Here is a 23,759-nt window from a genome sequence, read left to right as displayed (position 1 = left end):
CTAACACCTTTCTGATGAGTTAACAGTTTCTGTTCCTAAGGATAGCCTTTCACATCACGAAAAAGTGCCACCGTGACTGATACAAGCAAAACTACTCCAAGGATGGGGTGTCCAAAAGCAGACAGAGCTGATACAAAGCAGACTGAGATAGCATTCCCTGTAAAAGTAGTAGGCAGGATGCTCAAAGTTTGTACAAATTAACTATTCGCTCGAAGAACCATGATTAGACAGTTTTCAATTTACCAAAATGGAAAGCAAGGGAGGAGCTCCACTTTTTTCTAGCTTTAGAATGGTCTTAGTGTCTGCAAATTGGGCAAACACACATACGAGTGGCAACTGCCCGCGGTGCATTTTCCCACCCAGAAAAAGAGTCTGCCTGAGCAGGAGGGCGGTTTGGAAATTATCAGTTCAGAGCACTTATCTGAAGTCCATTTCTTTGCCTGGTGCTTGTTCATGCCCAGAAGCTATCGTGCACAGCATCCTATCCCTGTTGTGGGATGGCCACAGATAAAATCTGCCCTCAGTCGGACAAAGACACGGGAGTCACACGGCTGTGGGACCACATGTCATTTTGTTCCGCTTCGGGCTTTTTCTGATCCCATGCGCCAGGTTATTCTCTGGTGGTTCTCTCCGGAGGACACCCAGCCTCCCAGACAGCAGCAAGAGCCTTCTGCTCACCGTGTGCACCCACAGCCTGGGTACCCGCCTTCCCCAAACCCCTGCCAGCCCTGGGGGCTCCCAGGCAGGGCTGCAGGTCCCACAAGATGGCACTCGGCCACAGGCTGAGGGACAGCAGCTCAGCGACCTGGTGGCTGCTTCTGGGCAGAGTTGGCTCTCCCACCTAATGGAAACTTGCTCCTTATCTCCATAATTTTCACTTGCCGAGCACTCTTTAGCAGGTGAGCCAAAACAGTACCTGCCTGCTTTTGTGGAAACCTCCAGGGAAGGCAAGGCTGAAAAACAACGCATCACAAAAATCCTGGGGATCTTTGCTTTGAGAAACCATAGCACCCCTCTGTGTTTAGGAAAAGATTTAACCTGATACCTTTGTACCAGTAACAGGCACTTTTGTCACCTACATGAGAACAATCCTAAATGTAGCCAAGTTATACATCCTGCTAAATAGCCTTCACTCTGTGCTTTCTACGTACTTGTTTTCTACATACTTTTAACTCACCCTGCAGCTCTCTCATGCGGGGTACCCTGAATCAACAGATGCTTTTAACCTCAAATTCTGCACCTCAAATTCTTTAGGCAGTAGGACTAAAGATCCTGGATGATTTCCTCTCCATGTATGGGATAGGCAAAGGCAGAACCACCAAAGCACTCAGACACCCCTGAAATGAAAGAGGAACTGAAAGGCTGCACCTCTGTGGTTTAGCAGTTTGCTGTGGAACAAAACCTGGAGCTCGACAGGAGGTGTAAAACTCAATATTGAACGGCTGCTTGTTGCACAAGCACCGCACACGCTGTGCACTTCGTGGAACAGCAGCTTTAGGAATAAAGCAAAATTGAAATACAACCAAAAGCTCGATGGGGAATGTACACAACAGGCACTTCCTGAGTGTTGAATACCTGACTTTGCAGCTCACAAAATGTCCCCTTTGCCTCAGTTTTGCTCACGTCTAATGCATATAAAAAGTAGTTCAGAATGACTCCAGTCATACGACAGGCTTTTTCAAAACGCAGATTTACTCCAGGGCTGCTGGAACTCATAATAAAAAAGCATAGTATTAGCCAACAGCATTAACCTCAAAATTAAGATAGAAATTTGTATTGCAGGACATTTTGTCCTACTGGAACTTTAATCCGTCTGATGCTAACAAGTCATTCCAAATAAATGTGGTGAGAACGAGAGCAGGAGTGAGCATCAACTAAGCAAATGGATCTACTCTGATTCCATTAGATCTCCAGCAGGGAGTTACACCAGCACAACACCTGGAGTCTCAGCTCTAACACAGCCAAGGATCAGCTGAGCGGAGCTCTCACAACCCTGAGGAAATCTAAGTTCCCAAGACAGGAGATACACGGTCGTTTTCCGCTCTGATTTGCCAGAACTACCATCACCTTAAGCACAGAGGGCTGCCTGAACATGAACTACTGGATCAGGTTCATATTTTGTAAATATTATTGTTATTTTATGAACTTTGACATCAATGAGAGCAAAGCTAGAGAGGCTGGAATATGACACAATGGCTTTGAGCTTGGCTGTTATTTGTCCATTTTTTAGAAAGTGGGGAGGGAGAAGGAAAGGGATAGTTTAGAATTGTGGTTAAACACATTTTTTTCTCTAGAGGCATTTAGGTTTTTGCCTTTCCTTTGTTTATTCTTCTTTGGGACTAAGTAAAGTCTTCTTTTTAAACATAGGACATCCCCCCCGTTCCTTTTTAAATACTGATATTCTAAGACTTAAGACTTAGACAGGGCTTAGGCTGCTCTGTTTGGAGCCAAATGCATCTTTCAGAGTGTTTTCTTGTGGCCTAAACAAGTATTATTGTTTCCACTCATTCCACTTGGTTGTACCTTTGTTCACTTTCCAGGAGTGGTTCAGTTTCATGACTTTTTTCTTTCAAATCGCAATATGTGTTTCTAGTTTGGGCCTCAGTTCTGTTATGGTACTTCAAGCACACGACTGATCCTTGTAATTTAGATATTTAAAGTTTGACCAGCACTTTAGGATCTTGCTGAATGGATGCTTACGTATTTCCTTATTTGTCTTCTGTAGGTTTACTGGTTTTTTACTCTTCTTAGAAGTGAATGAATAATGCAGCTCTGATACACACAAAACCAAGGGCACATTCGTACCAAAGCATGTTTGACAGCGTTAGCATCGAAGATCAGGGCCCTGGCTGGAAGCACGGATGGACCCCTCCTCTTCAGGATGGATTCCAAAGGGGAGAGCTGGAAGCTTTAGGGCAGCTAATTCTGAAATACATGTATGGGGATAGTGGGGGAAATGTCTTTCCAGACCCGCAGTGAAGATCCCGAAGGTTTCAGTTGCTCTGTGCAGTGTCGAGTATCTCTCAGCCGGATCTGGAGGTCGGGAGTGCATCGCCCAAGCGGGTGCCAGGGGTGCAGAGGGGCTGCACTGGGGCGGCCGGAGGGGAGAAGGCATCTGGGAAGAAGCAATGCAGAGCCTGACAGCTCGGAGACGGCCAGATGTTTTCATCATTATGGAAAAAATCTGTTGGTGCCTCTTTGCCCAGAGAAACACTGGAGGAGGAAATATCCTCTTGAGCTCTGATCAGGGCTGCATATTAAAACTGTGATGGGCCAAGGTCAAAAAACAACAGAAATGGGAGGAGGGGATCTTTCTGACTCTGATTCTAAGACTCCATGTGAAGGTGCCCTGAAAGGTTTCAGTGCCTCTCCAGGGATCTTTTCCCAAACTCAGTGTCTCAGGGAGCCGGAGGCCTGAAAGACAGGCCCAAGTGGTGTTTTGCCAGCAACCCCCTCCCAGTGCTCCCCTGTCCCTCCAGCTGCTGCAGGTGCCACCCCAGAGATGCGCAGCCCAAGGGACACGTAACCCCGGAGCCATGTGGCTCTGGAGATGCGCAGCCCTGGGGCTGCAAGGAGTCTGAGCATAACAGCTACACAACCAGGGGCTGGGGACGCCCTCCTGGCCCCAGACACCCCTGTCCCCCCAAAGCCTTAGTGCTGTAACCAAGACAAGGAGACACCTGAGAATGGGACTCAGGGCCGGGATTTTCATCCACACGTGGTAACAGGTTCCAAGGTTTCCTTTTTCTCCCCTCCAGGCTTCAGTGCTCTCGCAGCCCCTTCCCCCGAGCAGCTTCTCGGGATTCATCCCTCCCCACGGATCCCCCTTTCCCTGAAGCAGCTCAGCCCATTCCCATGCCGGCTCCTCTCCCTAATTTCAGCTTTCAGGCACAGAAGATTCAGAGCAATAAAAACCACAGAAGCGACCCCGAAGTCCAGTCCGGGAGAAAAGCGTGCAAAACCATCAAAAGAAGCCAACAGCCAACCCCAAATCTCTCCAATTTCTATACGGAATAAACCCTGCTGGCCAAATAAAAGGGTGTTTAATGTTTCATGCGTTTCGCTTGGATTTTTTTGTTGTTTAAAGGACAAATAGAAAAGGCGGGAGGTTTGGAAGCGGACGGCAAATCACTCAGCGGGCAGTAAGGCACCGGAGCACCGCGGGTAACTCTGCCTCCTTCCCTCCCTTCTTTTCACGGTATTAGACGGTGCTTTTCTCCTCTGCTGCTGGAAAACGGGCTGATAATTAATGCAGGCATTAGGAACAAAAAATGCAGATCTGGTTTTATTTGTGCAACCTTCCTTCGAAATTTTAACAGAGACTTGTGAAGATATCCGAAACTTGGACATTTTACCCAGGAAAAGAAATAATACCTGGAATAACTTTTACAAGATTTTCGTTTCTTTCCACTTTTTCTTTCTTGACACACGCTTGAAATGTATCATATTTATGTTCGGTGAACTATACATTCATTAGGTCAATGAAAACACTTTCCCGAGTGTATTTTTGCCAGTTTCTTTCTCTCTTTCATATATTATAATTTTGCACGCATTTTTTTTCCCAACCGTTTTATTCTTTTCCCTGCAAAACAAACCGCTGGAGGACCCGAAGTTTTAATTTTATGGACAGAACGCAGAAACTGGACCCTTCGGAGGAAACGACCCATTTTCTGTCAGACCGCCACAAAAACGAACAGGACATTTCCCCCGCTGCGGGAAAACCAGCGGCGCAGAGGCCGGATCCTGCCCGGGAGCCCCGTGGTGGGGCAGCGGCCCAGCCCCCCCGGGCTGAGCCCGTTTTACCGGCGCCTCCGTTTGCAGAATTCAAGGGTGGGAAAGGAGACACCGGCTCCACCGAACCCGCGAGTCTCGGGACAAGAATGAGATCGGGCCCGAGCATCCCGGGGTGGCGGGGGTTAATTATTTTGTTGGTTGTTGATTGGTTGGGTTTTTTTGTTTGGTTTCGTTTGTTTGCTTGTTTTTGAGTTGGGGGTGGTGGTATTTGTTTGGGTTTGGGGGCATCTTTTGGTGCGTTTTCTAAAAAGTATTATTAGCTGGAAGATGTCCGGCACTCCGGCCAGGATCGGCAGCCCCCCCGGGGAGGTGGGGGATTCTGCAGGACAGGGGGGAGACACCCCCAGCCCTGCCTGTGCCTCCTCCTGGGCAGCACCGCTGCGAGTACGGGAGAAAAAGAAACAAACGGGGCCGCCTCGGGAATCCGCCTTCCCGGTGCAGGGACACAGGGTGGAAAAGGAGAGACACCCAGCCCGCAAGGGCCCGGTGGGGGTAGCTCGGAGGGGACGGCGACACACACACCCCTCTTGCCCTTGGGGCAGCCGATTTCATGCCTCTCTGGTTGTGGGTCACAGGCTGGGCCCTCGCTGGAGCAGAGGGGACATCACCGGGAGACGCCGGAGCAGAGGACGTGTCAGGGCTCTGTAACTCTACTCGCTCGGGTCCGTCCTCCCACCCGTTTCGGCGCAGCTGATCCCCTCGGGAAGAGGCTCGGAGGCTTTCCCGGCGGGTCCGGGCTGGATCCCTATAAACGGAGCCCCGGGGGAATCCGCAGCCCCGGGTCGAAACTTGCCGCAGCCCGGTGAGGCTGAGAACAGGGCAGCGGCTGGGAACGCTGCCGGGCCCTCATCCCCGCCGAGGGGGAGGGAGATAACTTTTAAGATAAATAAAACCCAAACACGGTGTCACGTTAAACAACGCTCCCCCCGCGACCTGCGCCTCCCGGCTGCGCTCCCTCTCTCCGGGCTACGCGGCCACGGGCTGCCCCTTATCCCGGGGGGATCGGAGCAGAGCCCCACTGCCCTGGCCCTGTCGCTGCCCTGGCCGCCTCCTCTCCCCGGGGTCCCAAGGAGCGCAAAGCGCACATGGTGACATCGCAAGACGGATCGGATTTACACGGCCAGCAGGAAGTATCCGAGAAGACAGACCTTTATCTCCTCTGGAAAACATCGTGCGGACAGACAAGCTGCAAACACCCTGAAATCCTTGCGGCGGTTTCAGGCTTCCCAGCCCAGCGCTGTTTCCATTCCCACTGGAGCCAGTGGGAACCTTTCCGCCCAGGGGAGGTAGAACGGGCCAAAGCTTCGAGAGAGAGGGCAGGGCAGCCCCGCCGCGTTTAGAGTTCTGTCCTTCGAAACAGCCCATGTCTCATAATGCCTGGGAGGTATTTCGTTTTTAAAACAGTTTTCTAGACCGTCGCTGGACACCGGTGCGTCCTGGCTACAGGACGCGTGTGTCAAGCCATTGTTGCTTTTACTAAACGTGAAAGTCTCTTCGATCGTTTAATTTTGCCGACCCTAAATTAACCGTGTTGCTTTTGTCCTATGTAATTTCCCTTTGGCAACTTAACGAACACGCGCATTTGTAATTAATCGGACACGTTAAAAAGAGAGCGCAGGAAAACGGCGGGTCCTGGAACTGCGTTAATAGCGCGATTGCTGCAGTAACGCCCAGGTGCTGGGAGAGGGTCAGTGGGAAGGAGGACGAAATCCCAAATCGCTCTCTCTTCAGCAGGGAACCCAGCACAATTGTAGGCAGAAAGAGTTATAGACAAAGTAAATGTAAAGTTTTCGATTTATCCGACCGGCTGAAGCAAAAGCTGGCGGGGGGGAAGTGAAAAACGACCTCCAGCGCTTGAGGTGCAAGAGCCGGCTTAATTGTCAGATTCCAGGCACAGAGCCCAGGGCAAGAGGGGAAAATCCACGGTGGCATTTTCTGTCCAAGTTCCCCTGCCCAAGTCACCCCTCCGAGTCACCGACGGAGACAGAAAGCGGCGACCGAGACACCTCCCGCGGCCTGCCTGAAAAACGGGCGCTGGGGGCACCAAAACCCGAACAACACGGGACAGGTTTATTCCGGGCTCTGCACAAATTGTCCTGCAATAAAGGGAAGACACTTCGGTGCTTTCTGGCTGCTGCATTCGCGGGCTGTTGTGCCCTGGCACCAGACGGCCCGGCTGCACCAGCGCTCTCCAGCCGGTTTGCACAGAGGGAAAGGGCCCGGTGCTCTCCTTAAGCTCACGGTAGGAAGCAGCTGGGATCCGACAGCGGCGGGCAAGAGCCCCCGGAGGTGGCAGCAAAGCGGCCACCTCGCACCTGCCCCCGCCGCCGGGGAGCGGGGCTGTCCCGGAGGAGCCCCCCCAGCTCAGGGCTCAGCAGTCCCGACCACCGAGCAGAGGGGAGGCCCCTCGCCAAGGGCTCACTTCATGTCAAGGTCAAAACTCTTATTTTCTTGCGTAACGTCCGAGGACGGGGAGGCCATGGCCGAGGAGCGGGGCTGCTCCCCCCGCCAGCAGCCCCAGCGCTGGAAGCAGAGCGGGGGAGGCGGGGTAAAGCCGAGCTTGGTTAGAGCTTGAAAGGACCGAGGCGGGCGGGGGAAAAGAAGGGGAAAGGAAACACGTAAAAACGTCAAGAAAAGACGACGGGTTTAGCTGCAGCAGAACGGAGCGCCTGGACAGCTCCAAAGCCATTTTCCTTTGTAGAAATCCGACGGGATGGAAGCAAACCCTGCCCCGGCCCCCGCCGCAGGACAGTGCGCTCCCCCGCAGCCCGCAGACCCCTCCGAGACCCCGCCACAGCAGACACGCACACCAGGGCCAGCGATCACTGCAGGCGGATTCATTAAACCAGGGATCGCCGGTTTTTAGCATCCCTTTCCCATCTCTTGAAGGAAATAACTGGCCAAAAGAACTTGGGGAGCCCTGGGGATCCCGCAGAGATCCCAGGGTCCCAGCGGCTCCCGGCGCCCACGATGGGAACCGGGAGATTGGCACAAGTTCTCGCAAGGAAACCCTAATAGGCTATTTCTGGACTACTGGCTCTTAACAAATCTATAGCACCTGAAGTGTTAGCACTCAATTAGTGACAAGGTTTCAAACCCCGGCGTTTACTGGTGAGGTATAAACAGAGTCCTCGGGAGATAGCCGGGAATTAGAGCGGGAGGGGGCCCTGTGCACATCTTAACCGACTGGGATTAGGAGGAAAACTTTTTTAAAAGGCCCCATCTCTCTCTCTCTAAACACTCCGAGGTGTCGAAAGCTCAGGGGGAAAGAGGATGTGCTCTCCGGAGCTAATTGTGGGGTTGGGGTTTTTTGTTTGTTTTCAGCAAGAAAATTTAAAAAGAAAAAAAAAAAAAGCCAACTACAAATTGCATTCAGCAACCCCAGAGAGAAGGAACGATCGAATGTGGAAGATAACCCTCGTCTGCGAGGGGCTTTTCGGGGCCAGAACGGGCAGCGGGAGCGAACGGGCACCCGCAGCCCTCCCGCCAGCCGGGATAACAGCGGGGGCTTTGCTCACCCCGCCTCTTTCATGACCCCCCGGTTCCCGGGTGGATGGGGGGGCTGCAGAAGGCGTTTCGGGACCTTCCTCTGAGGTCCTGTCTCCTCTTTTTTTTTTTTTTTTTTTTTCTCGCGTCTATTTAAATTCCGATTCTAACCTCGCACCCACTGGCCTACAATCAAAAAGAGCAAGAGAGCTCAGGGTACCGGGGATGCCTCCCCTCTCACCGCCCAGGGCCAAATCCCCTTTTCCTCCTCGGAGTGAAAATTTGCACTGGCGACCCCTCCAGCCCTGTCCTGGGGGCTCAGCCCGGACGGGTCACCCCGGTCTGGGCAGGACGGGGACAGGAGCGGCGGCGCCTGAGGGCTGCACTCAGGGGCTGGAGCTGGGTGAAGCGGTCGCCTTTGTCCCCTCTGCTCGGTCGAGATGCCGTTAGCAGTCGGATCCTGGCTACAGCGGGCTGCTAGAGAGCACCGGGGAATGGGGAAAGAGGGGGGGAGAAATGGGTCCTGAGCCTCGACCCGGAAGGTCCGTGAGCTGCTGTATGTCAGTAACTTATTCATCAATCAGCCAGACATAGAGCAGACCTGGCCGCTCTTTGCGGAGTGTTTGCTTTTTCACCAATTATTGCGGCCCTGCAGCTCTTTTTGTTGATACAGTAGTTCTAAAAAGTGCTAATGTTCATTTATCAGGGGGCCGAGCCCGGGACTCCCACTAGTTGTGATTCTTCCAAAAATATAAACACGAAGAGAAGGGCTAAGGCTAAAGCCCCCATTTGTTTCTAAACTGCAGTATTAAAAGTGATGCATTGTTGTAGATAAAGCGGAGATAACGCTGTCTGTCTCCAATGAATGTCTCCCCGACGCATTAATGACATTCCAAATGATAGCTCGGGCTTATCGTTCAATTAATCACTTCCACCCTTTGCAGCCGGGCCCACATCGATCGGGAGCCGCCGTGTGATTGGGGGGGCTGGAGGAAACCCGTCAATCCTCGGTTCACAGCCGTGTGTGTCTGCCGGCAGCTCCCCTCCCGGTGGGTGCAGAGTCCGCCGGCGGGGCTGCCCCGTCGGGGATGCGCTCCGGGCCCGGGGCGACCGAGACTGGACACCCACCGGGTCGGTGCCACTTTCTCCTCCGGGTTAACGGAGCAGAAGGGAACCTTTGGGGTAGGCACTGCCTTGTGAGCTCCGGGCTTGAGCTGGGAAGGCCGTTTTGGGTCCGGGATGGAGGTAGTGAGCACTGGACCCCGTTTCTTCCGTCCCAAGGAAGGTGGATGCCATCAAGGCAGGAGAATCTGCGGGGGTGGGTCTGGATTTTGGGGGAGATGGGGATCAGTTCGTTATGTTAGTATTTATCTAACCTATCCCGATTAGCTTCTAATAAAAAGAAGGCAACAAGGTTAGAAAGATCACCGGGCGGTGCAGAGGGCAAGGGGTCCCGCAGACACCCGGCGAAGTCCCGGTACAAGGTCCCTCTCCCAAGCCGAGCTCTGCGGTTGCCTCCACCTTCCCGGGCACCTCATCCCTTTTCCTGCCACCGAGGAAAATGCGCTCCGAGCAGCCTCGGGCACTGCTTTCCCACGGAAGTCCGTAGGAAACGCAGCCGTCAAGAAGGAGATGGCTGCCTTTCTCCTCTAATTAAACAGGAATATTTCAGGCCTCCCCGTCCACACTAATCACTCCAGTTTACACCTTAAGATCCGGACCTGGTTCGCGAACAAACCGCTCCCAAGACACCCGCAAACGGCTGCGAGGGGCTGTGAGCGCCCTGGCGACTGCTGCACCGGCAGCGGTCCCCGGAGACCGCAACGAACCGCACAGCACCGTCCGCCAAGTATCCTTAGCTAAATTCCCCGGAATGGAGCCCGAGGGTGTCGAGACACAAAATCTGGGGGCTGGGAGTGTGAGGAGGGAGCAGCCCAGAGTGCAGCTGCGGGCAGGTGCCCGCGTTTTTACCGGCCTTGGAGGATTTCCTCCGTCTGCAGGAGGAGGAAGGATTTGCAAAACTAACCCTGCGACCCCCACCAGCCAAGGACCCGCCAACTCACCGCATCCCCGCGGGGCTTCTCCGCTCGGCCCCAGCTTTACCTCCCGCCTCCCTCGGCCGCGCCGGGGCTCAGAGGGGACGAGCCCATCTGCACCGAAGAAGTCTCTAGAGGATATTCTTTATTACTATTTTTTTCCTCCCCCCACCCCCTGAAGCCAGAACGCTCTGTAACGCCCCTCCTCAACCTGCGACTTTGCCGTTAAGGTTTATTTTACCGACCCCAAACGCGTTAAATTAACGAGCTCCCACTTCTACCCTGGAACCCCGGGGCCTGTGTGGGCTGCGGGGACCCGGTCAGTGCCGGCGCTGGTCCCCGCTCCCGGCCGCAGCCCAGGGGCAGGTTGCTTCGTCTTGCTCCTCTCATGTCCCCAGGACCCTGTATATTTTGCAACGCCTTTAACCCACACTTCTCGCAGACAATGCTACTTGTTTGTTCGAAAGCTTTGCAAACAGTCGGGGGGAATAACCCAACCAGCATTCCCCCCTCCAAAGCCAGGCAGGGCTGTTTAGGTTCTCTCTCCTACCGGCTGGATTTTGCGGGCGTTATGCTACTTCAGAATATCTGTATAAACCTTAAACGCGGATTTCCCCTGGAATGCTCTTCACACAACAGCGAACTCACGTTTTCTAGTTCCTGCGATCGAATATTGCAGAATTGTAAAAACGAAAACTCCTTTCCCTCGTTTAAAAAAAAAATATAAAGAAAAAAAAAATAAAATCAGCACATATTTGCTTGATGGTTTCCTCCCGGCCTGTTTGTTTAATCTGACTGTATGATAGATGGCATCAGATAGTGGCTTTGTACACATTAGGCCATTCTGGATCTTTTTTTTTAATGGATCAACAAACTCAGCGGGGAAAAGCTGGACAAATGCAGTGCCGCCCCTTTAAATGAGTGGGGATGTTTTTGAGATGTATTACTATATTAGGTGACATGGAACTTTGCATCTCTCATACCATCACTGCAATGTTGGCCAATAGAAAGCTAAAGTTACCCAAAAACTGCCTAGTCCCTCCTTCCCTTCCCTTATGGTCTGGTCCTACCTGCCTCCAGTGCACAAGTCAAGGCTACTCGCGGGAATGCTATGTGCCCCCTCCGTGAGCCCACGCTCCACCACTGCTCCAGCTTGGCTGCTCCCCACCTCCTTTTCCATGACCCTGGGCTCCGGCCGCTGCCCTGCTCCCCTCCGCAATGTTTCCTAGTCCTGTGACAACGACACCCTTCTCGGTCAAGGATATTTTGAACCTGGAACAGCATCAGGGCGGCCTGGCCTCCATGGAGCTCTCCTCCCTGGCCTCCCCCTCCTGCATGCTGGCCACCTTCAAGCAGGAGACGTTCAACGCCGACCCCCCGGCCCTGCCCGACCTGCGGGAGGAGCTGCCCGAGCCGCACTCGGCCAAAACCGCCGCCTTCCCCGGCTCCTACTACGTTAAAAGCTACGTGGAAATGGACTCGGCCAAGGACACCAAGGCGGACAAGAAAGGTAAAGTGAGCGAGTAACGGCGGTGCTGGTCTGGGTTCGCCGGTAGCCTCCGAGCTAAGAAAAAGGGAGGGCAGCGGGAAGGTGACCCGTAGCCCGAGGTGGCTTTGGGTGCCCAGGGGCAGCGGGGACCGCGCAGGAAGCACCGCGCCCGGCCTCAAGGCTCGCTGAGCATCTTTAGCTCATCGTAGCCCCGCGGTGCACGGGAGGGACAGACCCACCGCGGGCAGAGTCCCACCGACCCCCGCCCAGGAGACCCCCGCGGATCCCCCGAGCGGGGCCGGGGCTACGGCCGCGCTGGCTGCCCAACGGGACGGGCAAAGCTGCAGGATGACACGCGAGGCCTTGAGCTTGTCCAGAGAGAAATTAGGAGACACATTTTATTTTTAAGTCTCTCGGCTGGAACGTATGCCCATGAGGTCAGGGTGGGATTCAGTAGAAAGGCTACATGCGATAAATCCATGCAGTGGCACAGGCTGTCGCGACTCAGATCAGTGCACGGAGCATTCTTGTTTTCAAATAAAACAAGGAAACAAAAAGACCGACGGAAAATTGCTAAAGAGGTACTCGAAGAGTGGGGCAGGGCCTGTCCCATGCAGGAGCGGGTCACCGCGGCGGCCTGCGGGACCAGGGTGCAGAGAGACCGGGGAAGCGCCGGGGAAGCGCCGCTCACTCATTTATTGAGCATCGCTTTATTTTTTTGGCACTTTTTTCCTTTCCTTCCCCTTTTTCCTTTGCCTATTTATCTTGCAGCAGAACTGTGTTCCCTGCACAAGAGCCTGGAACAGGAGAAAAGAGATCTGGAAGATCCCGAGCGCCCCAGACAGAGGAAGAGAAGGAAACCTCGCGTCCTCTTTTCTCAAGCCCAAGTCTACGAACTTGAGAGAAGGTTCAAGCAGCAGAAATACCTCTCGGCTCCTGAAAGAGACCATCTAGCGAACGTCCTAAAGCTCACCTCCACCCAGGTGAAAATTTGGTTCCAGAATCGAAGGTACAAATGCAAAAGGCAGAGACAGGATCAGACCCTCGAAATGGTGGGCATCCCTCCCCCCCGGCGGATAGCGGTGCCGGTGCTGGTTCGCGATGGAAAGCCCTGCCTGGGGGAGTCTTCTCCATACAGTTCGCCGTACAATGTCAGCATTAACCCCTATAGCTACAACGCCTACCCCGCGTACACTAACTACAACAGCCCCGCCTGCAACGCCAACTACAACTGCAACTACCCGTCCATGCAGACCATGCAGCCTTCGGCGGCCGGCAACAACTTCATGAACTTCAGCGTCGGGGACTTGAATTCAGTGCAGACGCCCATCCCGCAGGGGAACGCGGGGATCTCCACGTTGCACGGGATCCGAGCCTGGTAGAGCCCCCCCCGCACCCAGCCTGCCCCGCTCCGTGGGCCACGGCCGCCGGCGGGACCGCACCGCCGGGGATGGAAGCGCTTCGGCCGCGCCTGCGAGCCGGTCTCGGGACATTGCCAGGCTGCGGGGGGATGCGGACAGTTCTGTGTAGCACCCCGGTGGAGTTCATTACTACGGCGGCCATTTCCGGCGGGGAGGTTTTCAGCGTTTCGTGCGGTGGCCGCGCTCCGTGCGGGGCCAGGCGGGCAGGGGGGCTCGGTGCTGCCTGCACCGCCCGGCTGGTGCGCCTGGCCCCGGCCCCTCTCGCTCTCCCTTCCACCGGGGTCTTCGCCCCGATAATTCCCTCCTTATTTCCTACAAAGCAGACGGTCAATTTGCTTGACTTGTTCCAAACAACAGCGAGCCAAGCCCCACAAATTCCCACTTCCCCCTTTGATTTTTACTCTATACTAATTATTATTGAAATCCACGTTTAATTTTTGCACTTCCCGTACGGTCCCCGCTGTCCGGCCAGTTCAGCATCTCGCCAGCCCCCAGGTCTCCCCTTGCAGAGCTGCTAACGCCGGTCCCGGTTGCGCCCGCAGGTGCCCGGGGCCGGCCCGGGAGCGGGGCCGGCGGCTCTCGCCAGCGCACGGACGAGGACAAACTCCCCCACCCCAACCCGGCCGAGGATTACAGACACTCCGACATGCCAGATTCCCCTAGGGTTATGCACTAAAACGTGAGTTAGGATTGAAATGCACTGTCCGCCCCTCGCCCCCGCCGCCCGTTCGTACGTGTTTCCCTTTGCTGTACAAGCTGATGGAGATCAGCGAGTTGTCATTAAAGAGAGTGGCTTAACCTTGCGCGTCCCTGACCTTCCTTGTGCGGCCCGGGCCCCGCAACAGCCCCGGGGGGCGGTGGGGAGTGGAACCACCCACCCCGGGGCGCTCCCCGGCCTCATGTGCCGCCTTCTCTGCTCCGGGAGCCTCTCCCCACTTTGTGTAACTTCAGAAACTCCCGTTTTGACACGTGTCAGAGCTACTTGTGTTTTAACGCCTTTCAAAAATAATTTGAAAGCCACTTTTTGAGCCCACAGCCCGGGCGGGACCGCTGTGCACCGCCCGCTTCCCATCTTCCCCGTCCTGGGGTCGGGACCGACCCCATTCCCCTCCGGCGGTGACCGCGTCTGTCCTAATCCCCGGGAGCGGGAGCAAGTGGTTGCTTTATTCCCTGCACAAAGCAGCAATGCAAGGGGGTTACAAACACCCCAATTCATAAACCAAGGCGATCGGGCTCTGGCGGAGGAGAACTTCCCCCAGCGCGGCCGCGGGAGGTTTCCGCAGCCCCTCTGCACCCTGTCCCCATGGGGGAAGAGGAACAAAGGATACCCCGCGTGTCCCCAAACTACCCAGGGGCAGCGAGAGGGGGTCCCCACCGCCCGGCTCCTGCCTCCCCTCTGCCTCAGCCGCAGCCCCTCGGCCGCTTTTACAGTAGTCGCTATCAAATGTCAATTATTGGGAGTGAGAAACAACAAACATTGTAATTCAGCGCAGTCAAAACATCCTCTGAGTGTCTGAGATTGTCCGGCCCGGTGATAAGGCGATTAGGGGAACCTGCAACCTCTCCTGCATTGGCCGTATCGGCCCCATCAGTAAACAGGGATGGAGACAGGGTGGCTGTGGCCCTGGGACATGGGATGAAAGGCTGCCGGTGAGTGGAAGCTGCCTGCAGTCTCTATTCCTCCTTCCCAAGGGGACCAACCACACAGCCCCTGCCCCCCCGAGGTAGGATTGCAGAGATAAAGAGCTCCAACCTCCTTCCTATCTCTGCAAATGGAAGAGGAACCCTGGGTGCTGCTCAGAAAGCCCCTAATTCGGTGTGGAGAGCAGACAGTGGCCTGGGACTCAGGGCTGGGCTAAGAGTGGCCTTCTGCCACCCCCACCAGGAGAGTCTGCCTCGGGGACACCCCTGAGAGGCAGAGGGACCTTGGGTCTGTTACAACAAAGGGGACCAGAGCCTGCCAGCCTGAAGCAGGGACACAGGACTGCCTGCCCATAAGTGCACAGGAGCTGGGACCAGCCCCACAGCTGTGCAGCCCAGAAAGAAGCAGAGGCTACTTCTCCTCCTCATTTGAAACTTCTTCAATCCTAGGATCCTCTTCCCTTACAGGCTTTGGATTGGAAAGACTCGCAGACTCCAACAGGTAGTAAAGAGGCATCTGGTTAGCCAGAAAATACTTTGGTCTAAGAGGGCCAGGGATGTAAGATTTAGCTAAAACATGAACAACTACTTTCAGAAGCTGCCCCCGAGTAGGGTCCTTTACTAAGTTGTCTGCCAAGATGGACTGCACTGAGATTCCAACCACAGCCATGGGAGAAAGTACCCTGACACATCAACACAGCATTTTGCTCACTTCCACATATGTTGAACATCCTTTCCCTTCCTCAGATCCCTTAATTTCTTCAAATCTGTTTATTTTCCTCCCATAACATCTCAGAGCTACAGCTATCAAGGAATCTGACTGTCTGGTGGGATTTGGCCTGCTGTTGTTCTGTAGAGGCTGTTCTGGGCACTGGTTTTGGGTCCAATTTTCAGGACTGCGCTGTGCCTAATTCTCAAAAGGCATGGATGTACTGCAGCCCCTGCCCACACTGCTGCTTGCACACTCCCCTCCTCCCCGCATTTCCCCGCTCCTGTGGGAACTGCATCACGAGCAGATGCATGGCAGGATAAGACAGGGGCTTGGAACAGCAGCTGGAGCCTTGGAGCCGATTCAGAAAGCGATTTAGGCAGAGGACACAACCGCAGCTGGCTGAGGCCAAGCACAGCGTGGCCGCCCAGCTCTGGCAGAAGCACCAGCAGCCCAGCGAGGCACAGGGTAAAGACCTTTCATTAGAAGGATTATGGAGAAGTGCAAGAGAGATATACAGCAGTAATTAACCCCCAGCACACCAATTTTGGCCAAGGGGGGTTCTCTGCTTTTACATGCACAGACACCCCATTGGTAGCAGTCCTGCTGTTCCAGGTCTGCCCCACCTGCAGCTCCACAGCTGGAACAGCCTCTGCGGCCAGTGCAGCCAACAGGGTCAGGGGATGGTAAAAGGTGTCCCCGGGACTCCCGAAGGCACCGAGGCTGCTGTCACACACCACATTATGGTGACGGGCTTTCCCAAGTCCTGTCGTCTCACAGGCTTTGAAAAACTGAATGCATCAAACTTGACGTTTCTCTGCCTGAGCCTGAAGCGTTTTGTATCTACAGAGCAACACGAAAAGCTTGTGCTTAGAAAGCATGATTGTAGAGGAAACTGCAGGATACCAGCATTTCCCCAGGGAACCCCAAATCAGAGATCCTGTCCGTGTTTGGGGCAGGCTAAGGGCTGTAGGAGAGAGGTTTTAATAAGATTTGTGTTTTGATTTGATCTCACTGTCCTTTCTTCAGCTTTTTTGTTTGGTTGGTTGGGTTTTGTTCTGGGTCTGTTGGGGTTTTTTGTGGTTTTGTTTTGTCGTTTATTTTTTTATTACACAGCCTGACACTGGCATTCATTTCCCCATTTTTGACCATTTTTTTAGAAGGATCCAGCACCCCAACTCTACCTGAAGGTCACAACAGGGCAAGTGCAGCTCAGCACTTGTCTTCTTGAGACAAACTGCATCTGGTAGGTTTATACAAACTATCTGGAATTCACATTTGTACAGGAACAAGTTGTCAGCTGTAAGGGACTGATACCAAATCCCTCACCTTCAGTGGTTTTCTAGGAACTGAAGTAATTGTTTTTCCCAAATAACACCCCTGCAGTTCCTGAAGTGCATCTGTGGCCAGAATTTTATTAATTAGCTTCAAGAAGTTTTCACATATGAAACTGTCAGAAAACAAGGAGATACGGTCCTGGCAGGAACTGGCCAAATGTTTCAATGTTCCTGAGAAGCCCAGCAGGAAAACAACAGATGAACAGCCCCCTCTCCCTAGTCCCTGCTCCTAATTCATCTCACTGACAACAGTTTAGATCACTATCAGCAGTAAGTGATTTCTTGTTAATGGGGATTATTAAGAAGAATCAACACCTTTAAGATGCCACTGTGCAGTTGCCTCCAAAGCAAAAGAAACAGGGATAGGCTTTCAGGCTGAAGTCTGATTTTTAATTCTTGGGTGTTTAGTTAATGACTACGAGAAGAACTCGATGCTACATTCTGATACAGAAAGACAGGGAAGTGGAGATTTCTCCTAACAGAAGATCGTGCACCAGTGGAACATCTCTGAAAGTTAATCAATAAAGGTTTAGCAATGTGACATGGAATAAGTTACTCGAAATTCACTACCTGTCTCCTGTGGTCATTTTAAACCCTGCCACTCCAGAGCACCAGTCAGTACGAAAACCCCACTTAGTGACAAGATCGTCCTCGAAACAGCCCCTTCCGAACCTCTCCCCAGTTCGCTTCAACACCGAAGGGGATTCCAGTGGGTTTTTTCCAGCAGATTTTCCTCAAAACAGCTTGCTTTATTATTTTAGTACAGATTCCAATCCAGCCTCACCCTTACTGCTTCTTCCACCTCATGGGTGATGCACTGATCCGCACAGATTTTGTTCCTTCCAGGTACCAAGAAGAGATCGTTAAGGATCTCAAAGCTTCCTCACTTCCCACTGCAGCCCTCAGCAATCACAGAGCGAAAGCACCAGCTGAACTGGATTATTTCTGCTGCCTCCAGCCACAGTGAAGGTTGTGCTGCTCTGCCTTCGCTAATCGACCAGTTTTAAAGCATTTCTACCATTTCCATCATAGTACTGCATGGACTTGCCCCAGACTCTTGCTTGAACAGCTACTGGGCCCTTTTCCCAGCTCTGTGTTTGCAATGGGGTCAGCACAGACAGACCCTCAGTCCCACTCAAGTGTGAGCAGGGGCTGTGCAAGCACAGGGGTTCACCAATACCATTTGCACAAATCACTCAATATTTGCTTAGTTTGATGTGCTGGAAAATAAGTCACCTAAAGAAAAAGCTTGCAAAAGGGTAGAATATCTTAGTGGCCAAAATGATCTTATTTCTTTGGGCAAATTAATTGGTCTTGGGGAGACATCCTGGAGCTAAATTACTATTTGTGGGAATGGGTAAACTGAAGGAGAAATAAGTATGAATGACCCTGCTGTACAGTGGGCAAGGTCAAGAGTTAACAGGCTCAAATAGGAAAAGAAAGGCACGTTTGTCAAGTATTTCAAATTCTGTGAACCGCCCTAACTACTACTTAGTAAGAAACATAACAAACATCATTTAGAGAGGCATTTTAGAGTTTTAGTCCCAGAACCAACAAATCTGGTGGTTGAACAAATTATTAACTCCCATAGTTAAAAACACCTACTCTCAGAAGCATTTTTCTAGGAGTTCTGTGTATTTGGAGTAGGATTTGGTGCAGTCTGTCACCACAAGAATACACCAGAGTTAATTTTAGCACAGCAGACATTTCTTAGATAGATTGAATCGTCCTCCAGCATAAGCTTCGAATAAGTGACAGTACCGGCTCCTAGAAATTGCCCCCAAATCCCATCTTCCCGGCCAGGATTTATTTTGTTCTCATTATCTGTGAGAAATAAAAGCTGCTTTGAGAGCAGTCGCTGCGGCCGGTGGAGATGCAGCCTGCAGACCTGCACAGAGCGGGGCGGCTGTCAGCGGGAGGAGCTGTCACAGAACATGTCACACAGAAAACCCAAAACCATTTCAGTATATATTTCTAAGTACCAAAAAATTAGAATGAAGTTCTACTGCCTAGCTTCCGCAAGTCACTTCTAATGATATCATGAGGATGATTTATGCGATTTCAGGGAAGGAAGAGATAGATCTTGGCTGAGTTGAGGTTTCGTGTGTTGCTTTATGCACCGTGCAGGGTCAGCTATGTTTCCCTCCCCGCTGCGCACCCACAGAGTCTGAATACACCCTGCACTTCCCCACACTTCACTTTACGGACATGGTTAATCCCACTGAAGATTCTCATTCCAACACGGGCAGCGGACGAGGGCTCAGAGGGGAAGCAGATGGACACACTGACACCCGGCCACATTTCTGGCATCCTCCCATGCCGGGGCTCTGGTATCCTTATGCTATTTATTTCTGCTTGTGAGGGTTAGAGAAGCTTTTGTGTTTGTTCTGGCTTATGGGGTACATCCGAGTTTTCTTTCTAACTACATGCCCAGAAAGCAATCCCTACCTGGTACATCCACAGGTATTGCAGGAGTCCCCATCCTATAGGCACTAAACATCCAGATGCCACGCATACAGCCCCGCTCAGAATGCAGGTTTCTCACTGCCTTGTTTCTAGACGGCCCTTTTCAAGCAAGGCCAAAAAACCTGCTTTACTTAACCTCAGTTCTGAAGACAGGAAAGTGGAATTGCTGCTATAAAAAGAGGCGTTCTGCCATATCTCTGACCCAACACCCGCAGGCATCCAGCGTGCCCGGCGGGGACCTCAGGCTGATTTCTCCTTTTAGATGAAATAGGAAAACATCAGTGAGAGCTGCTGGTCATTGGTACCTCTGGGAGCCAGGCCTGAGGTGACTGCATTTGGCTGGTTAGACACCAATTTAGAGCCCATCAGTATTTCACCTTGAAAATTTAAATTTATGTGATTTCTTAAACAATGAGGTATTAGAATTGGAAAGCGAATTTCCCTGTTCAGTCCTTGGTGCTAACGCTATCTATAGCATTTCATTTATATACAAGCAAATATTATTTCTCATGTAAAAATCAAGTTTTTAAGTTGCATTTTGTTTTTTTTGGGAGGGAGGAAAGAGTAAGAACAGCTGAGAGAACCAGCCCTAGTGCAGCACAACGGAATGACAGGGACAGTTGTAGGTTAATTTCCAAATGTCCTCTTTGCTTTTCTTTCTTTTCTAACCACATTTCCAGTCCTGTTGGTTTCAATATTCAGGTTGTGAAAACACCATGCTCTGCCCCTTTGATCAGCTCATGAAAAGCCCTTTCATGTCTCGCTGTCTTCATTAACTCAGGTTTTAATTGCTGGCCTTGCGTGGGCCAGACAGGTGGCCCGAGGTCACAGCAGGAGATGACAGATGGGTTTGGGTAGGGTGTCCAGATTACACCCAGGAAAACCAACCTGTGGGGCAGCACCGCGTCCTGCGCTGGGGATCAGTGGGGCATGCTCAGCCACAGCCCCCAAGTACCTGGTTTTTGTCCTATAGAAAATAAAGACTAACTGCGCTTCTTCATTGATGAAACAGCACATCCAGAGACAGCGATTTAACTCAAGTTGCTTAGATCAGGGAGTGTTAGAGGAGGAACCCCAAAGTTTCACATCAAAGTTCCTGCACCAATGGCTGAGCCCTGGTGAAGTTTTCTGAATGAAAGAATCAATTTCAGATTCCAATCTTATCTTAAATCCCATAAAAATAATCAGGGAGATGGTTTTCCTGTTGCACACCCAGAGTTTCCCTTATTTTTCCCTGCTAGATAACAGCTCAATGCTTTGGACTCCTATTATACATTTTTACCCTGACTGTATCTACTTACACTTCACAAATACATATACCCATAATTACTGTGATACCAGAACTTTCTTCTCCAGTACTTTTGACTCGCTGGACTTCTTGGTCACGGCAAGAGTTGCACAAGGTTTGTTGCAAGGAGAGCTGTACTGGACGGTAGGTACCATGCTGCTATTTTATACACTCAAACAGAGAAAGGCTAGCAGAATGGAAGGAGGAAGATGCTTTGGACTGTATCATAGAAGATATCAGGCAAGACCATCTTACTCATCCTTTTTGGCCTTAAAATCTTGAGATACAGCAAGGGAGCTCCCAAAGCAAAGGTTGGTAAAAATATGTTTCTTAGTGCCATATAATACAGACTCAAGCTTAAGTTCAAGGCTCTTTTTTTTCCAGCTTTACAGCACAGATAACCCATGATCTCAGTTCTGGTGACACAGGGTGTTCTTCTGGTGAACGTCAATATCACTACGCTCAACTTGTCTGACGTAGAAAGGTATTTCGGGGATAGATCCATTCAAATCTCAGTGTATGACCAAAACAGAACAGAGAGGGTATTTTGCCAAAGTCAGACATACATTTGCTCCCAATAGTAAAATGCACCGTTGCTACAAATTCAAAAGTAATGTGTTTAAAGATTCTTCTCCAGGAAAGCTAAGCTGAGCCTCCAAGATTTACCTTGGAAGACAGACAGACAGACAAACTGCAGATCAGAAGGGAATGTCTCCTATTTTCTCCTCCTCCCCGTACCTCCCACATGGCCCTTCCTTTCATTTTCCAGGCAGGTTCCTTCCCTTCACACACCTGCTCCCAACCGCAGCTGAAATCAGGACATTGGGACCCATTAGCTCTACTTGCTCCTTTCATCCAGAAGTCAATGTGACATGTTCAGAGACCGTAAATGACAGGAGTCAAGTTCAGACTGTGGCACAGGTGTCTAAGACAGGAGAGGCCATTCAAGCAATTAGTTCCCACTTACACCACCTTGTTCATTCTTTTCTAGGAGAAATAACATCACACAAGTTTTGCAGATTTTGGTGTGTGCCATTGAAGAACATCATCCTCTTCAAAATGCATCAGACGGGTGCTCTCACATCAAAAGTCTCCTTTGAGACCATTCCCGTTGTATCAATCAGGAGAGCAGCATCCCCACCTGCCTTCTGAGGGAAAATGGAAATGCTTTTCTGAACTGATTTTGCATTTCTTCTGGATAGTGCAGGCCACGGGACTTTATTCTATACATTTTTATTTTGCTTAAAACCAGAACTGATGATTTGGGAACCGAGTTTCTAACATTTTGTGGAAAACTTCTTTGGGAAAAATTAAGAAAAATCACCCTTTGAAAATACAACCTTCCTGTAATTAGCTATAATGAAGAGTGCTCTTTAATTCTGCGTATTAGCGCTGCTGCTTGCACTGCTTACTGCTTTGCTTTCTTCAGTAAACTCAGAGCTGGCAAGACCTTGGAATTGGGAAGACCCTGTTTTAATTCTAACCCTGCCATTCATTCAATGTAGAATCTTGTGATGATCGTTTAACCTCATGCATTGTGCTATGGAGACAGAGTTCAGGTGCAGAACAGGGTCCTCCATCACCTGCTGGACACAGGTGGGCTGCAAAGACAGACAGAAAGCTCTGCTTTGGAGCACTCTATGGAGAAATGGGCAGCAGGGAAGCCTTTGCATGGAGAGGAATTGACTTTTCAAAAGAGAAAACAGTTCTGATGACCTGAGCTAAAGATAGGATGAGCTCAACCAGCAGCTTTTTAAAGCCGCGCATCCCACCTTATCAGAAGTCCCTGCGGAGGGAACAGCGCTGTCACCCAATGCGGTGTTTTACAGAGCTCGTCCCCCAGACACCAGTGTCACCCTCAGGGACCCAGCTGGAGGGACCTTTCCCCAGCTGCTCCCCCAGCGCTTTGCCCGGGTACCTTTATCGGTTTGACTTTTGACCTTGAGATGGACAGGGCTCTGCGCTGCCACCATCGCTGTTTCCATCCAGCCCACACCCCCTTCACTCCCCACGATGGGGATGCTTTAAAAAAAAAGGGCATAGTGGTGATAGATTTGTCAAGACCAAGGGTCAAGTTTATGTTGATCTACAGGTGTCAGAAGCGTATTGATCCAATGATGAAGGTCCCCAAGAGGTCACCATAAATCCTCAGTGGGGATGAAAATGCCACATAACTTGCTTGCAGATGTTGCAGAAGTAACCAGATAAGGTAAAGCAACCGCCCAGCAAGTGTTAACAGACACCGTTGGAGCAACAGGTGATGCCACAATGTTATTTTGCCATAAGCCAGGGTGGCCAAACCTATAAAAAGGTGAAAACATCAAGCAATTCAGGCCCTTGACAGGGCAAAATAAGGACATTTGTTTCAAGTTAAATTGTGGTGGTTTTGGCTCGCACCAGAGGCACAGCCTTTAGTACAAATACTTTGCCCTTTTGGATCAGCACTTTCCATGCATTTCCCTGACAGTTGTGAATTACACCCAACTCAAAAAACACCTTCGTGAACTTCAATACTGTAGAACAGTTCAGCTGGAAGGGACCCACAACCATCATCTACTGCAGTTGATCGATTGTGCAGCTAGAAAACAAATTATGTTAGATACAGTCACAGCAGCTACAGAAAAAGCATCTCCTTGCCTGGTTTCCAGCTCCTCAGCTGATGCTGAATTTCTCCAAAGCGTTTAACAATGACCAGTGCACACTGGGACCCCTTAACAACAACCAGTGCGCGCACTGGGACCCTCGTGCAGGGCCAACAGGGACATTCCCGGCAGCTCCGGGTTTCTGTAACTCGAGCGTTTAAGCCCAGCAGTTATTACAGAGCGTGATGCTCAATCCCTTTATCGCGTCTCCTCTCCCCGCGGCAGCCGGAGCGAGGTCTAATTTTAAAAAGCAGCGATATGGAGCTGGTGCAGTCACACACGTTACCGTTAGCTGCCGGCTATTTAAATATAAACGTGCAGAAGCCGCTCCACAGTTCAGCTATTTTATGGTTGGCTATAGAGTTGAGTTCAACAACATGCAGAACGTTAACTTACTAATGTGTCCAAGCTCAAAACTTAAAATACACACCTTGCTAGTTTTATTTTTAG

At 51.5% G+C, this 23,759-nt stretch overlaps 1 protein-coding gene and 1 long non-coding RNA gene across 5 annotated transcripts in view; one reads left to right on the top strand and one right to left on the bottom strand.

Annotated features, from left to right (window-relative positions):
• Positions 1 to 10,438, bottom strand: part of LOC139829100 (uncharacterized) — a 246,006-nt gene extending 235,568 nt beyond the window's left edge. For all 3 annotated transcript variants that reach the window (XR_011741359.1, XR_011741357.1, XR_011741358.1), the window contains exon 1: positions 10,344 to 10,438. This is a non-coding gene — a long non-coding RNA (uncharacterized lncRNA). The remainder of the gene's footprint in view (positions 1 to 10,343) is intronic.
• A 900-nt stretch (positions 10,439 to 11,338) lies between these two features.
• Positions 11,339 to 14,024, top strand: NKX2-5 (NK2 homeobox 5). Of its 2 annotated transcripts, none has more exons than XM_065849375.2 (2): positions 11,339 to 11,826; positions 12,580 to 14,024. In XM_065849375.2, the coding sequence occupies exons 1-2, from the start codon at positions 11,535 to 11,537 to the stop codon at positions 13,185 to 13,187; spliced, it is 900 nt and encodes a 299-aa protein (XP_065705447.1). In that variant the 5' UTR covers positions 11,339 to 11,534; the 3' UTR covers positions 13,188 to 14,024. The 2 variants fall into 2 exon arrangements, with proteins under 2 accessions (XP_065705447.1, XP_065705446.1); XM_065849374.2 differs by having other exon boundaries at positions 11,342 to 11,826; positions 12,577 to 14,024.
• The last annotated feature ends 9,735 nt before the right edge of the window (positions 14,025 to 23,759 follow it).

This window comes from Patagioenas fasciata, chromosome 14, assembly GCF_037038585.1.
Source record: "Patagioenas fasciata isolate bPatFas1 chromosome 14, bPatFas1.hap1, whole genome shotgun sequence".
In the NCBI taxonomy this organism is placed as follows: domain Eukaryota; kingdom Metazoa; phylum Chordata; class Aves; order Columbiformes; family Columbidae; genus Patagioenas; species Patagioenas fasciata.
The sequence above is the reverse complement of the archived record's forward strand: the minus strand, read 5'-3'. Positions and strand labels throughout refer to the sequence as shown.

Coding starts and splice junctions, on each gene's coding strand:
- NKX2-5 (XM_065849374.2), top strand. CDS start 11,535: ATGTTTCCTAGTCCTGTGACAACGACACCCTTCTCGGTCAAGGATATT. Junction 11,827..12,576: donor CACCAAGGCGGACAAGAAAG/GTAAAGTGAGCG, acceptor TTTATCTTGCAG/CAGAACTGTGTTCCCTGCAC.